The sequence below is a fragment of the Toxotes jaculatrix genome, chromosome 3, assembly GCF_017976425.1.
Source record: "Toxotes jaculatrix isolate fToxJac2 chromosome 3, fToxJac2.pri, whole genome shotgun sequence".
In the NCBI taxonomy this organism is placed as follows: Eukaryota; Metazoa; Chordata; class Actinopteri; family Toxotidae; genus Toxotes; species Toxotes jaculatrix.
The window spans coordinates 27164790-27178902 of NC_054396.1; the positions used below are offsets into that span (position 1 = coordinate 27164790).

Genomic DNA, 14113 nt, shown 5'->3' on the forward strand with positions numbered 1-14113 from the left:
TTATGACATTTTGAGGTCAAAAAATTTTTTTACTTTTTTTGCCCGATTTTGACGCCTTACTATACTATGACGTTTTTCATGACATTTTGAGGTCAAAAAATTTTTAGATTTTTTCTGGCCGATTTTGACGCCTTACTATACTATGACGTTTTTTATGACATTTTGAGGTCAAAAAATTTTTTGACTTTTTTTGCCCGATTTTGACGCCTTACTTTACTATGACGTTATGACATTTTGTATTGTGTAAGATGTTTTTCAAGGAGTAACTTTAAAACAAACTTAATACCAACAGCAGCGGGTGAGTGGCTAAAGCAGTGACTCATGTCTCTCCCTCTCTCCCTCCCCCGATCTCTTCAACAACAATGACTCAGACTTTTTTGATCTTCTCTTTTCTTTCCTCCCCTGTTCTTTCTTTGCCTCACCTGCTGTGTGTGTGTGTGTTTAATTAGTGTCATATAATGCTCAGGGGCAACAGGTGGAAGGCAAGGGAGTTGAATCACACACACACACACACGCACGCGCACGCACGCACGCACGCACGCACGCACGCATGCACGCCTCCATCCAGTAAATCTAGAGCTCCCAGATGTTTGGACCTCAATGACCTTTTGCCACAGACAATTCTTTTTTTTGTTGTTTTTGTAAATGAAAACTATTTTTTTGGCCTAAGTAAAATCGTTTTAAACGCTCCTGTGGATCAAGTTATGGGACTCATGTAAAGCAGGGCAGGGAGGGAAGTCTAAATCTGTCTCAGTCCTTCTGTACAGATGCCTGGATGCTGTGAGCTGAGCTGGCAGCTGGATGGTTAGAGCACATGCCACATATCTGCAATGTTTGTTGTTTGACTCTTGGCCGTCATACGCCCTCTATCCCAGTGTTTTCTGTTTCTGTAAACTGACAGTCAAGCACAGGCAAAAGCCAAAAAGAAATGATAAAAAAAATAGTTTTCCAAAGATTTGGAATTTTAGTTGCTTTTAAGTCACATAATAAGAAGAAACTAATCTGATTTCTCAAGCAAAGCAGAGATTACATCCTAAACTCTGTGATCCCTCCATTACAGTCATATCACACAAAGGATAATATTACCTCACACTCCATGATAACCTTCTTGTTATCAGTGAAATTATTTTTGGAGTGAGATCAATTTATGTTGAATACAGCACATTTATTACTCTTTACTCATTATTACAATCTTTTGCTTTTTAAGCATTTGAGGGAGACGGCCAAAATCAAATCAAATCAAATCAAATCAAAACAAATCAAATAAAACAACCTTCTCTCCCTAAAGACTTTTAGTGTCTCAGAGTTATCTTAGACTTAAAGAAGGAAAAGAAGATGAGGACACTCCGAATAAATCTATTGCATCTAAGAGTAAAAAGGAAGCTATGACTCTGAGCTGTCACGAGGTCCAGGTTAAGATCAGCTTTTGTTTACAAGCCTGTAGAGTCAACTTCACTTGTGCCACAGAGAAGAGAGGGAGATCACTTCCACGGCACTTACTCATCGTTACAACACACACTGACCGTTACACAGCGGTGAGTCAGGCCGACCCAGATACTCTCTCTCACTCTCTATTCACTTTCTACCTCGCTCGCTCTGTCTCACAACTGCTCAATGACTCACCATGACTATGCACAAATCTGTGTGCGTCAGGTGTGTTGCACCGGTGTTACACCAGCTGCACTTCCACCCTGCACCACCAAGGGGCACAGCACACCACAGCAGAGGCCACTTTACTTCCACACTGTGAAATTTTGTGTCACACAGCTTCATGGAAACAGTTACATCTCTTATCAAGAAGCACTTGATAAAAGAAGAACTCAAATCCTTCACTTAGCCAAAAGCACAACAATGTTGTACAACACACAACAATGTAAAAATACTAATTATAAGGAAAAGTCGTACATCCAAAATCCTGTTTAAGCACAGAGGTGTGTATTATCAGCAAAATGTACTTATAATATCAATAAAAGTGCTTTTTAATGCAGTAAAACTTCTCCTGTGATTCATGAATTACTAAACTGTCCCGACTGTAAGTAAATGGACTGAACCACGTTTACTGTTCTACAGGCTCTGAGCTTCAGCACATTCAGTCTGATAACAGAAACTACATTAAAGTGCCAAGTCTCAGCTTTCATTTGAGAAGGTTTATTTCAATAAAGAAAGAACTGTGAGGGTGATACAGTCCTTTTAACACCTGATGGCCAAATTACAAATTTCAAAAGTAACTGGACACTTGGCCGCTAAATGCTCATTGTTATTGTTTACTTTCACTGTTAGTTCATACACAAAAGCTACATGCACATGGTTCAGAGTTGATTGAGAGCTGCCATTTAGATTGAGGTGAAGTCAGCGTGAGATGACTTCACCTGATGTGAAAATAATAAGGCTCAGAAAAGGACAAATCTGTCAGAGAGACATCAGATGTCGCTGGTTTGTTAAAATCATCAGTTCAGTTTGTTCTTAAAAAAAAAGCAAATGATGTGGTGGAGGGGGGGAACCACAAGAGCAGAAAATTATTTGAATCGTGAAGAAAAAACCCTTTATGACTGTACAGAGAGACAAGAATGTTCATGGACAATGATCAAGAGAAGACTTCAACGAAAAACCTCAGAGGATTCACCACAAGATGTGAAACCTTGATAAGACTCAGACTCTATTAGAGCTCTGGAACTATGCAGGCTTATGACGGAGGCCTCGTCTCATCTTAGCCATCAAAGTTTTCATGTGTAAACATATGAGAGAGAAAGAAAACACAAAACAACTCTCAGTATGTGTAAGAGTTGATCACTGAGAATCTGTTTCTGACTGTTTTTGCTCGTGTCATTTCATGTCTGTGATAGTGACTCATGGTAACCCTGGATGACAGTGAATTCATGCAGAGCTGATGACTCATCGGGAAATAAGACGACAGCCTCTCTGCTCCGCAGCTGTTTATCTCATTAGAACAGAAGTCATCTGAACTCTTCCCACAGATGTAAAGAAAATCAGTAATAATTTTATATAATATCTGCCTTTTCTCCCCACTGGTACAGAATCTTTAGACAAACATCTTCGTAAGATGTCACTGAAATGACCGATTATGGAACACTGATTAATCAGTTAAGTATTTTATCGAGCAAAAATGGCAGAGTTTGCTGCTTTGATCCATTTCTATCATTGTAAACAGAGCTCGACCAAATACAAAAAGCAGGTATGACGTATGACATACTGGCCTTAAGACTGCAACTGACAGTTATTTTCATTATTGATTAACCTGCTTCTCTCTCTCTCCATACATATATATATATTTGATAAATCAAACAAAATGTGAAAAAAATAACAATCACAAGCCAGAGATAAATTTCATTGTGGTAAATAACAACAATAAACAGCAAACTGGTCCCATTTTAGAAGCTCACAGAGAGAGAGAGAGAGAGAGAGAGAGAGAGAGAGCGAGAGAGGGGTGTGTTTTTGTTTTTTTACTCACACTGATTGATGCTGAAGTCTCTTTTCCATCATGGAGGTGAAGCGGTCAGGATCCAGGTCACATAAAGTCCCACTGCAGTGTGATTTGTTGAATGTTGACACACAGATGATCCGCTTCACCTGGCGGCCTTCGATCGTGTTTGACAATGGAGCGTTTTACTGTGAATAAGCTTCTCATGCAGCAGCTTAGCGCTGTACTGACATCGGGTAGTTCCTCCTCTGCTCTCAGACCAGCCTCAGTTCTTCGTGGCATTGATTCCACAACATGTTGGAAACTTTCCTTTGAGACTCTGGTCCAGGTTGACATGATTGCATCACAACTTTTTTTTCACAACTTTCGACCTTTTCTTTGTGACATGAAGCATTATCCTGCTGGAAGGAGCCATTAGAAGATGGTGAACTGTGGCCATAGAGGAATGAACATGTCAGTATGCTGCATCCTGAGTTTCTCTCTTCCTCTAATCTCTCTTCTCTCCTCCTCATCGCTTCAATCACTCTCTGCAAAAAAAAAAAAAAAAAAATCTCAGTATACCAAGCAGTATGTGCAGAGTGGCAGGACAGGTTGGGAGCCTACCTTTGCCACGCTCTGACCTGGGAAAACAGGTGGAACCACTTTACAATGCCAAAAGCATCAAAATGAAACTTACGCCTCTTTAAGGACTTAAACAGGAAATAACATTGTTTCTCTTATACGATTAAAGAGAGGACTTACGGACTAAACACACAACTTCAACTGTCAGACGACGGCTACACAACAAAACCCTGAAATACTGGAACATCAACACGTCCAGATCGAACGCAGATAGCTGATCGAACGCTGGTTAAATTAAAAGTAACTGCGAGAGACTTTTCCAGCAGAGGTAGGAAACCATACTGGGCTTTGTTCCTGTTTGAGTGCTCTGCTTAGTGTGTTTTCTCAGAGAGAAAATGTCTTTCCAGTCAGAAGAGGATCTCTCCTGTCCAGTCTGCCAGGATGTTTTTAAAAATCCTGTTGTTCTGTCATGTAGCCACAGTTTCTGTAAAGACTGTCTGCAGAGATGGTGGAGAGAGAAAGACAAAAAGGAGTGTCCGTGCTGTAAGAGGAGATCATCAAAGAGTGATCCACCTCGTAACTTGGCTTTAAAGAACCTGTGTGAGGCCTTTTTACTGGAGAGGGATCAGAGAGCTTCAGCAGAATCTGAGCCTCTCTGCAGTCTGCACTCTGAGAAACTGAAACTCTTCTGTCTGGACGATCAGCAGCCAGTGTGTCTCGTCTGTCTGCATTCAAAATCACACAACAACCACGAAATCAGACCCATCGACGAAGCAGCACAGGATCACAGAGAAGAGCTCCAGAAATCTCTGGAGCCTTTACAAGAGAAAATGAAGCTCTTTGAAGAATTTAAAGGAAACTGTGATCAAACAGCAGAACACATTAAGGTCCAGGCCCAACACACAGAGAGGGAGATTAAGGAGAAGTTTAAGAAGCTTCACTGGTTTCTACAACAGGAAGAGGAGGCCAGGATCACTGCTCTGAGGGAGGAAGAGGAGCAGAAGAGTCAGATGATGAAGGAGAAGATTGAGGCTCTGAGCAGAGAAATAGCAGCTCTGTCAGACACAATCAGAGCCACACAAAAGGATCTGAGAGCTGAAGACGTCTCATTCCTGCAGAACTACAAGGCTGCAGTCAAAAGAATCCAGCAGCGCCCCCTGCCCGATGATCCAGAGCTGGTCTCAGGAGCTCTGATAGATGTGGCAAAACACCTGGGCAACCTGACCTTCAACATCTGGAACAAGATGAAGGAGATGGTCTCCTACACTCCTGTGATTCTGGATCCAAACTCTGCTCATCCAGACCTCATCCTGTCTGAAGATCTGACCAGTGTGAGACGTGGAGAGAAAGAGAAGCTTCCTGACAATCCAGAGAGGTTTGATTCTTTCATCTCTGTCCTGGGCTCTGAGGGCTTTAACTCTGGGACTCACAGCTGGGACGTCGAGGTTGGAGACAGTACAATCTGGTCTCTGGGTGTTGCTGCAAAGACTGTGAAGAGGAAAGGAAAAATATGGTCTGGAATATGGAGAATAAGTTTGTCTGATGGAAAATACAGAGCCTTCTCCCCATCGGCCCAACCAGTGGTTCTGTCAGTGAAGGCGAAGCTCCAGCAGATCAGAGTTAATCTGGACTGGAAAAGAGGAAAACTGTCGTTCTCTGATCTGGATACTGATGCTCTCATTCACACCTTCACACACACCTTCACTGAAAAGCTGTTTCCATTCATTGGCAACAGAGATACCTTCCCAATTAATATTTTATCAGAGGTGGTTCAGGAGGATGACGAAGATGAGGAGGATGATGAAGATGATGAAGATGAGGAGGATGAGGAGGATGACAGCGACGATGTCATTCGCAGAGCTGTCTTGCGTAGGGCTTTAGACGACATGTTCAGCAGGGATTCTGAAGATGAGGATGGTTACGACGACTAATCAGTACAAGTAGAATCATTTTAATTCTGCTCCATCAGTTATTTTATCTTATTTTGGGTTGAGATTTCTTTTCAGATTGTACGTTAGCAGATTAATGTCTTTTGATGAAATATGAAAACAAACAGATGATCCTTTCTGTAAAAGAGAAGCTTTATTTTGGTGATTCAGGAACAGGTATATATCTTTAATATCTTTAATACCTGCTTTTGATCGTCCTGTTCTTTTGCCTTGCTCCTGCTTTTTTTTGTGTGTGTTTCTTATTTGGGGCTGTTTAGAATGTGTTTGTTTGTCAGTTTTTCTGTGTCATAATAACAGTGAACAAGAAAACCAGCTAAATGCTCAAAATGTGGATTGTAAATTAATGGAATAAACTCTCGTTCAGTTTCTCCCCCACATTTCTATGTATTTGTGTTTGTTTTTAAGGACAATAAGTTAAACAATGGGATGGCAGCCAGGGACTGTCTTTGTACCATGAGCCACTGAAGGCTCGTCGCCCTCCACATCTCTGTGGTTGATTTACAGTTAAGGGATCTTCATCAACACTGTTCATTTTATTCTGACAGATCCTGATAAAAAGGTGATTTTAATTATTGTTCATCATCTGCAGGGTCATCTTTTGAAACCTACACCTACAAAAAAATCCAGTAACACAAAGCATTACAGAATTACAAAATCAACAACATAAAAAAAAAAAAAGAAAGGAGAAAATCAGCTGCAGCTGCATCTGTTGTCTCCACCAAGTCTGTATTTTTAGTTTAGATTTGTAATGAAGTAACAAATGTCAGGGGGATTTTCAATGAGGTTTTTCTTACTTTTCTTACTAAGTCCCAGTTTCACTTCTGCTCTCTATCACAGCGTTTAGAATATAAGTGACTAACAGAACTGACTGATGGAGAATTAATTTGTTTGAACTTCACAATTAAGTGAACACTTTGACTCACTGAGTGGAAATGTAGCATTATGTGTTCCCCAACCATTTAACTGCCAGAGTCTACAAAACTGATTTATGTAAACAGGCTTTAAACAGCAAACGGAGACTAGAAAATGAATAGAATTGTTACACAGTGCTGATCCCTGAATTAAAAGATCTGGAGGTTATTTTACTCCAGTCTTTTGTAGATTATGCCTTTAAAAAAATTATCATGAAAATTATTTTTTTTCTGCCTCTCAGAGTTTGTAGCTCCATCACTTGACTCCTGGGCTGATTCTGAATCAGTCTCTTTTCCTCCTGCATCTTTTTCTTTAAATCTTGAATAATTTGCACTGTCCTTACTTTCTCCATCTTTCTGGCTCCACTGAGTTTCTTCCTCTCCTCTGTCTCATCTCCTCCTCATCCTTCAGTCAGCCTCTGCAAAAAAAAAAAAAAAAAACGAAACACTACCCGCAATTTGTACTGCTATATCAACAAAAGTGCAATATCATTCAGTTTGAACAAATAAGATGCAAGCTGCAAATAAGCTGTTAACAGGGTATTCCCTTTACACTGTAGCAGTTAAAATATTTCATGTAAATCTCAACTTAAAGATTAATGTAATCAAAACAAATATAAAACCAAAGCTGTTTGCCACTGCCAGGGCACTAACGTTTGATATAGATTTTCTTTTTTCTGAACAGGTACCGGAAGGAACATCTTTCTCTTATGAGCGAGCAGCACGAATAGTCTATGTTCAGTAGCAAGTGTCCCAGTGAAGTGGTCGAACATACAAAAAAAAAAAAAAACGTACACTGCTGGGATTTACTGTCGCTGTTTGTTTGGGTGGGTGATTCGCTGGCATCAACGGGGTGTGTTGCATTTCAGTGATACTTCAGACTCTAAGTACTCCGGTGATAAGAAAATTCAACTTTGCAGTGGCCACAAACAACTTTGGTTCTATGAACTCCACCGTCTACAAGAGATTTAAAGCGAAAATGCCCGTGTAAGAGTTGGGTACCTTTCTCCATTTTCTGGCCGGTTCTTTTCTGTTCCGGTTCAGGTGAGCGGTGCGGCAGTCTAAGGCCCACCCCAAGCGCTCTCATTAGCTGAGACGCGTGATGACACCCATCCCAAGCCAATACTGATCAACATCCCGCCTCACCTGTGACCCATCGTGTGTCTGTATGTGAGCAACGGACTTTCATAAAAATAATAATAAAAACTGCGTTAATGCGCGATAAAATAATCATCGGCGTTAATTAATGAATGCGTTCACGCGATAATAACGCGTTAACCTGCCGAGCCCTAATATATGTTTATGTATAATTTGCTGCAAGTTTTACAAATTGTTGTTTTAAATACAGAAACAGCTGTTGAACAGAAGCTGTTTCTGTTTGTTAAGGTTGAAGTGTCTTTATCTGAACGATCATCATTCATTTTCTCGGGTTCTGCATCATTGTGATGTCAGCAGGAGGTCATCATCTGATTGGTCAGCACAGCTGAGTGATTTTATGAGAATACACACACTCTTGCACGCAGCCACACACAAACACACAGGTAGGATGCGCCATGGTGCTATTTTTAGCAACTTACCTCAGAATGATAAATCACTTCTATCATAGACTTATTGTGTGTGTGTGTGTGTGTGTGTGTGTGTGTGTGTGTGTGTGTGTGTGTGTGTGTGTGTGTGTGTGTGTGTGTGTCTTAACCCTGAAACTCTGTGGGGACGCAAATTGAGGTCTCCATGGGTAGAGAGTGCTTTGTGAGGGTTAAGACTAGGTTCTAGGATTCAGGTTTGAATTAGGTTTAGGTTCGGGTCCGGATCAGGATTTAGGTTAGGCATTTGGTTGTGATAGTTAGGGTTTGGGGCTAGGGAATGTATTATGGCCAACCACAGACTGTTTTAGATGGAGTGTGAGTGTAAATTCTAAAAAAGAAGTACAACATGGAGTAGTGCAGTTGATGACTGCAGCTTGGTAACACATACAGAGCAGCAGATAACACTTTTTTCTGCTGTTGTGCATTTCAGAGAATTGAAACCTGGAAAATGTGAGCTATAATTTCTTTTTGAATTATTAATTTGTATGTGTAGGTGCATTTATATATTTTTTTGGATGATGCCACATGGAGAAGAAGAACGTGTTCTTGTAAAGTTTTATAAGCATCATGTCAGTACTGATGTGTTGGTTTTGTGCCGATGATCGTAGCGACAGGTGTGCAGTTCTTCCAGACAGAAGCTGCTGCGACTGCAAGAACTGACATGAGGATCTCCATAGGCAGAGACTCCCTGAACAATGTCTATTAAAAGTGTTGGAGTTCAAGTTTACAAGAGTAAATGTTAACATTTAACACTATTCATACAATAGCATGTTGAAATGGTATCACGTTTCCGTTCCTCCAGTGTCTGACTCACACACTGTTACTCCTGCAGTTCCTCTTTAAAACACTCCAGCAAACAAACACTGAACCTGAGAGCCATTATGTCGCCTGATCACACACAGCAACAAACTACTGAAGTGGGTCACATCAAAGGTCAACTGAAAATACTGTGCACTTTGCCCACCTGTTATCTGAAGCTAAACAGCAGCAGGATTACGGAAACACAAGGCCTCCAAGACCCCCAGAAAAAAGATCGAATGTTGCACAGTGTGGTTCACATATCAGCAGAACTTTAAACCATTCAAACACATACACACTTCACCTTTTCCCTCAATTTTCAAAAACATATTCAAAATGTGAAAACACGCAGCTAATGTTAGTCACAACTTTCCAAGTTTCCAAGTATTAATGTAATGGTCAAGAACTATACTTTCTCCTGTGGGCACCTGCAAACGGAGGCTGCTGTATGAACAGATGAAAATATAGCAAAACACAGTTGTTATAAAGTATGGTTATCCCTTTCTGATAATGCACCAAAGGTTTTATAAGCTATAATTAACAGTTCTATTACTATTAATTATCAGAAATCATTTGCTAATTCTTTATAGACCAGCCATTAATAAGAATGACACTGAAAGTTTGACACTGTCCCCTCTGCTAAAAGGCTGCAGGACATTTGTAAATGACTTCTGCCGGTGGCTTATTACAGACTGAACTATTACCCTTTGTCCATGACTCACTGAAATTCAGAACTGCAGAACTGATGGTTTGGAGGGATCACTAATGAATTTAGGTGCCAGCAAGCCATCAAATACAGCTTATAAAACCTTTATAGAAGATGTATTAAACACTTGAACATATAAAAATATAAAGAAAGAATTACAACTACATTACAGTGTGTTGTAAACCATTTATCAAATGTTTTTACACAGATGTTAAACTTTAAATCAGGGGAATCACAGTCGAGCATTTCCCAAGATGAAAAACAGTAAATGAAATGGAAATGAATCTCCTCTCACCACTAGAGGTCCTCGTGGGTTAGATTGGAGGGAACTCACAACAAGCAAACCTCTCTCTCCCTTTTTCTCCCTCAGTCCCGCCTCACCGTGTCCTCTCTGATCCGTTGACCGAAAACAAAACCTCTGATCCGTCCAGTAAACAGACGTCATTCTGTTCCACACTTTCTGCCAAGTTTCACCTCACTCTGTTTGCTCCCACTGATCTGACGCTTATATTCCTTTTCTTTTTTTTCCACCCCCCCTCCTTTCTTTCAGGACAACACAGTGAACAAATGTACTGTATGCTCATCCCGTCCAGCTGCTGACTTGAGTTAAAACCAGAGCAAACTTGATGACCAGCTGCCTTTATTGATATCATCAGATTTCGTTAAATAAAACCAACGGACTAGAAGAACTCAAAGCCTCATTAACAACAATCACCAGGCGAGGCCCCATCGGAAAAACTTCCATGATTACTCAACCAATAAGATAAGACTTCAAAGTAACGATGTTCCTGTAATACAGACTTAATTCTACAGTGCGATGAGTAAAGGCCGGAAAAAGAAAATCCAGGATGAGATTCTGAACATGAAAAAACCTCATTGCACCTTCAGCTGAAGAAATTTAGACCAATAAGAGCCAGTGAGTTGGATTATGTGATGCATCCAATGCCTGAAATGTCTCGTCCCGCTGTAACACAGAGCTCCACTGTTCCCCAGAATCTATAAAAAGCACATCAATGAGCCAAACTGTTGCACTGGGTGACATGTTCCTTCATTAGCATGAATTTACATTAGAAAATTAGTGTAGAAAATTAGTCTTTCTCAGAAACCACATATGTGTGTGAGTCATCTGTAAGTTTGAAATCTTAGCAGTGGGCTCGGGGTTGAGAGCCATAGGAAGGGAAGGGACGTCGGAAAGTATTTAGAGACAGACTGACACATTGCTGGTTTAAATATGTTAATGTAATTACCATGAATGAAATATTACACCAACCTGCTGCAGTTTGACATCCAGTTCAAATTTATCCTAAATGAAATGGCTGAACTGGATATGAATGAATAACCAACCTCTCAGAGCAGTCAGTCTCATGACGTGTGTGACATTTGATATGAACGGCATCGTGTGATATCTGGTTTTACAAGGTCAAGGTATTTATAAATGTAAATGAATGCGTTACCAAGAAGCAGCACAAGACAACTTAACTGACCTACTTCTAAAATAAACTGCCCACATCATGATGCTGCAGTTTGACAGGCCGTCTGTTCTGTTTCACAGACTCATCCTGTTAATACAGAGCTGAGGAGCCACTTTTAATTTGAAATTTAAATAAAGTTAAATTTGAAATAGTTATTTTTTGAAATGTAGTCCGATAACGTAGGGTGTGAGTGCGTTTTGGTGATACCAATGCGAATCCCTAAAACAAAAATCATGTCTTGACCTCTGACTTTTCATCTGTCGCCAACATTGGGTCAAAAACCTTTTGCAGACAAAGTTGACATAATACCTGCTAAACATCAGCATGTAAATGTTGCTAACATGTTAACATGACAGCAACAACCAAACCAGCCACAGCTGTTAGATTCAGTTTCAGATTCAGATTCAGAGAACTTTATGTCCCCGGGGGGCAATTAAGTTTTAATATCTGCGTTATCAGTCTGAGGGGAACACACGAACGTACTTTAAGCTTCAACCTACGGTGGCCGAGAAAGGCCACGCAAATGCAAAAGTCGCAACACAAACGCAAAAGCCGCAACACAAACGGCATTTGTGTTGTGGCTTTTGCATTTGCGTGGCCTTTCTCGGCCACCGTACCAACTTCTTCTTGTTGACATCTAACCACAGTACGGCAGCCTGGTAGGACAAACCCCTCCATTACCACAGTATTAGCCATTACCAGCTTCAAAGACCAATGAAATTCCTGTCGCGGGAATGTGCAGCATGTCGGGGTTTCGGAAGGAGGATGCGCTAAAAGACCGTGCGTAAACATATATACTGTGTGCCGGTTAGTCGTGCGTACGTAGCGTCTACCTTGCATCTACCTGTACAGTGCGGAGTTTACAGAGATTTGAGAGATGGCAGAATGCACAGAAAAGAACAATGACACTGCTGCGGAGGCGACTGGGGAATGTACAAGAAGGGAAAGTGACTTTTCCGACGAGGACGTGTCTGATGCAGCAAGCTTGGTGTCATCGGTTGACTCAGCTGCAGAAGATATGTTTCCAGAAGGAGATGATCTTGACAAGTAAGTGTAACTTTTTATACTTTATACAGTTACTGTAAATACAACTTATCCGTAAAAACATTTTGCAAACTTAGTCCTTTGTTCTTGCTTTGTTTACCTGTGTGTGTGTGTGTGTGTGTGTGTGTGTGTAGTTCTGTGAATAAAAGCCTAATTTATTTACTTTTTCTCACATTTGAGGCAAAACGATTCAACTTATTCAGAGACAGAGAGCGATTCTGATGCCTCTTATTCTCCCCCTGCCAAGAGGTCACGGACAACTCGGGCAAGCAGTAGCTCCTCATCTGAGGATACCACGACCCCCTCCAGAAGATCCACCAGAAAAGCAAGAGGTAGAGGCAGGGGGAAGGGGAAGGGGAGGGGCAGAGGAAGAGGCAGTAGTAGCAGACAAGAAGAAACACAATCTGAGGAGAGGTGGTGTGGTGTTGATGAGCCTGACATAACACCACCCCAGCCCACCTTCCGCCCCGCACGACCACCAGGATTACAGCACTTGGCTACAACTAATTACTCTGCTTTGCAGCTCTTCCAGCTTTTTTTCAGCAACAGCATTCTACAGACTATTGTGAATAACACAAATGAACACGGTAGAGCCAACTATGATAAACCATCCACACCATGGGCCGATATCACGCTGCAGGACATGTTTTCATACTTGTCTGTTGTCATCTACATGGGGTTTGTGAAGTGTTCCTCTCTGACGGATTATTGGCGAGGAAGTAGATTGTACTCTTTACCGTACCCACAGAGAGTGATTACTGGAAAAAAGTTTCTCACCATCTGTCATGCTCTTCATCTAAGCAGCACCGCAGATGATGCAGCAAATGATGCACGACGTGGCACGGCTGCCTTTGACCATTTGGGGAAGATAAAGCCGCTGTACAATGACATTCGAGATGCCTGCCGCAGGAACTACCACCCAGGGCAGGAGATTTCCATCGATGAGAGAATGGTTGCTTCGAAAGCACGTGTGTCTTTCAAGCAGTACATGAAAAGCAAGCCTGTGCGCTGGGGCTTCAAGCTTTTCGTTCTGGCTGACTCACACAATGGTTACACTTGGGACTTCTTTGTGTATGAAGGAAAGAGTGAGGGAATCAGTGGCAAAGGACTCGGATATGATTGTGTAATGAGGCTGATGAACACCAGTTTGATGGGCACGGGGTATAAATTATTTGTCGATAATTTCTATACCAGTCCAGCCCTCTTCCAGGATCTTCTGCAGCAGAGGATCTGGGCCTGTGGTACCATTAACATGAGGACAAACAGGGTGGGGTACCCCAGAATAGAACAAAATGCCCTGGACTCAAAATCTCCCCGTGGCAGCATCCGTTGGATTCGCACAGGCTCTCTCCTCTTTGTTAAGTGGCGGGACACAAGAGATGTGTTCCTCTGCTCCACCATGCACACAGCACACGGGAAGGACACAGTGAAGAGGAAGGTGAGGGACAACAGTGGCCGCTGGACTGTCAAGAATGTTCCAGTTCCTCCAGCCATAACAGACTACAACCGGTGAGTACAGTACAGTTTATGCAAATGGATTTGTGCCCTTTGACATGTGATTTGTGAGTTTCTAATGTATTGGTCTATCTGTCATTTCCCCAGGTGTATGGGTGGAGTGGACCTCTCCGACGCCCTCATCGGGTACTATCA

General features: G+C 41.6%; 2 protein-coding genes and 1 long non-coding RNA gene across 3 annotated transcripts in view; 2 read left to right on the top strand and 1 right to left on the bottom strand.

Moving 5' to 3' along the window:
* The window catches only part of LOC121179466, a 34225-nt gene extending 26962 nt beyond the window's left edge, over positions 1 to 7263 (bottom strand). The window contains exons 1-2 of the long non-coding RNA XR_005893875.1: positions 7205 to 7263; positions 3470 to 3964 (exon numbers count right to left, since the gene is read on the bottom strand). This is a non-coding gene — a long non-coding RNA (uncharacterized LOC121179466). The remainder of the gene's footprint in view (positions 1 to 3469; positions 3965 to 7204) is intronic.
* On the top strand, positions 4325 to 6335 carry LOC121179450 (nuclear factor 7, ovary-like). Its single transcript, XM_041034319.1, has one exon. It carries the CDS (start codon positions 4396 to 4398, stop codon positions 5929 to 5931), a length of 1536 nt encoding a protein of 511 aa, XP_040890253.1. The 5' UTR covers positions 4325 to 4395; the 3' UTR covers positions 5932 to 6335.
* Positions 7264 to 12107: 4844 nt separating the features above from the next.
* Positions 12108 to 14113, top strand: part of wu:fc11c11 (piggyBac transposable element-derived protein 4) — a 2493-nt gene continuing 487 nt past the window's right edge. The window contains exons 1-3 of the mRNA XM_041034317.1: positions 12108 to 12466; positions 12644 to 13972; positions 14066 to 14113. The exon at positions 14066 to 14113 is cut by the window's right edge and continues 487 nt beyond it. Coding sequence (XP_040890251.1) covers positions 12297 to 12466; positions 12644 to 13972; positions 14066 to 14113 — 1547 coding nt within the window. The 5' untranslated portion in view covers positions 12108 to 12296. The remainder of the gene's footprint in view (positions 12467 to 12643; positions 13973 to 14065) is intronic.

What these genes read in the sequence shown, in the direction of transcription:
- LOC121179450 (XM_041034319.1), top strand. Translation starts at nt 4,396, where the DNA reads ATGTCTTTCCAGTCAGAAGAGGATCTCTCCTGTCCAGTCTGCCAGGAT.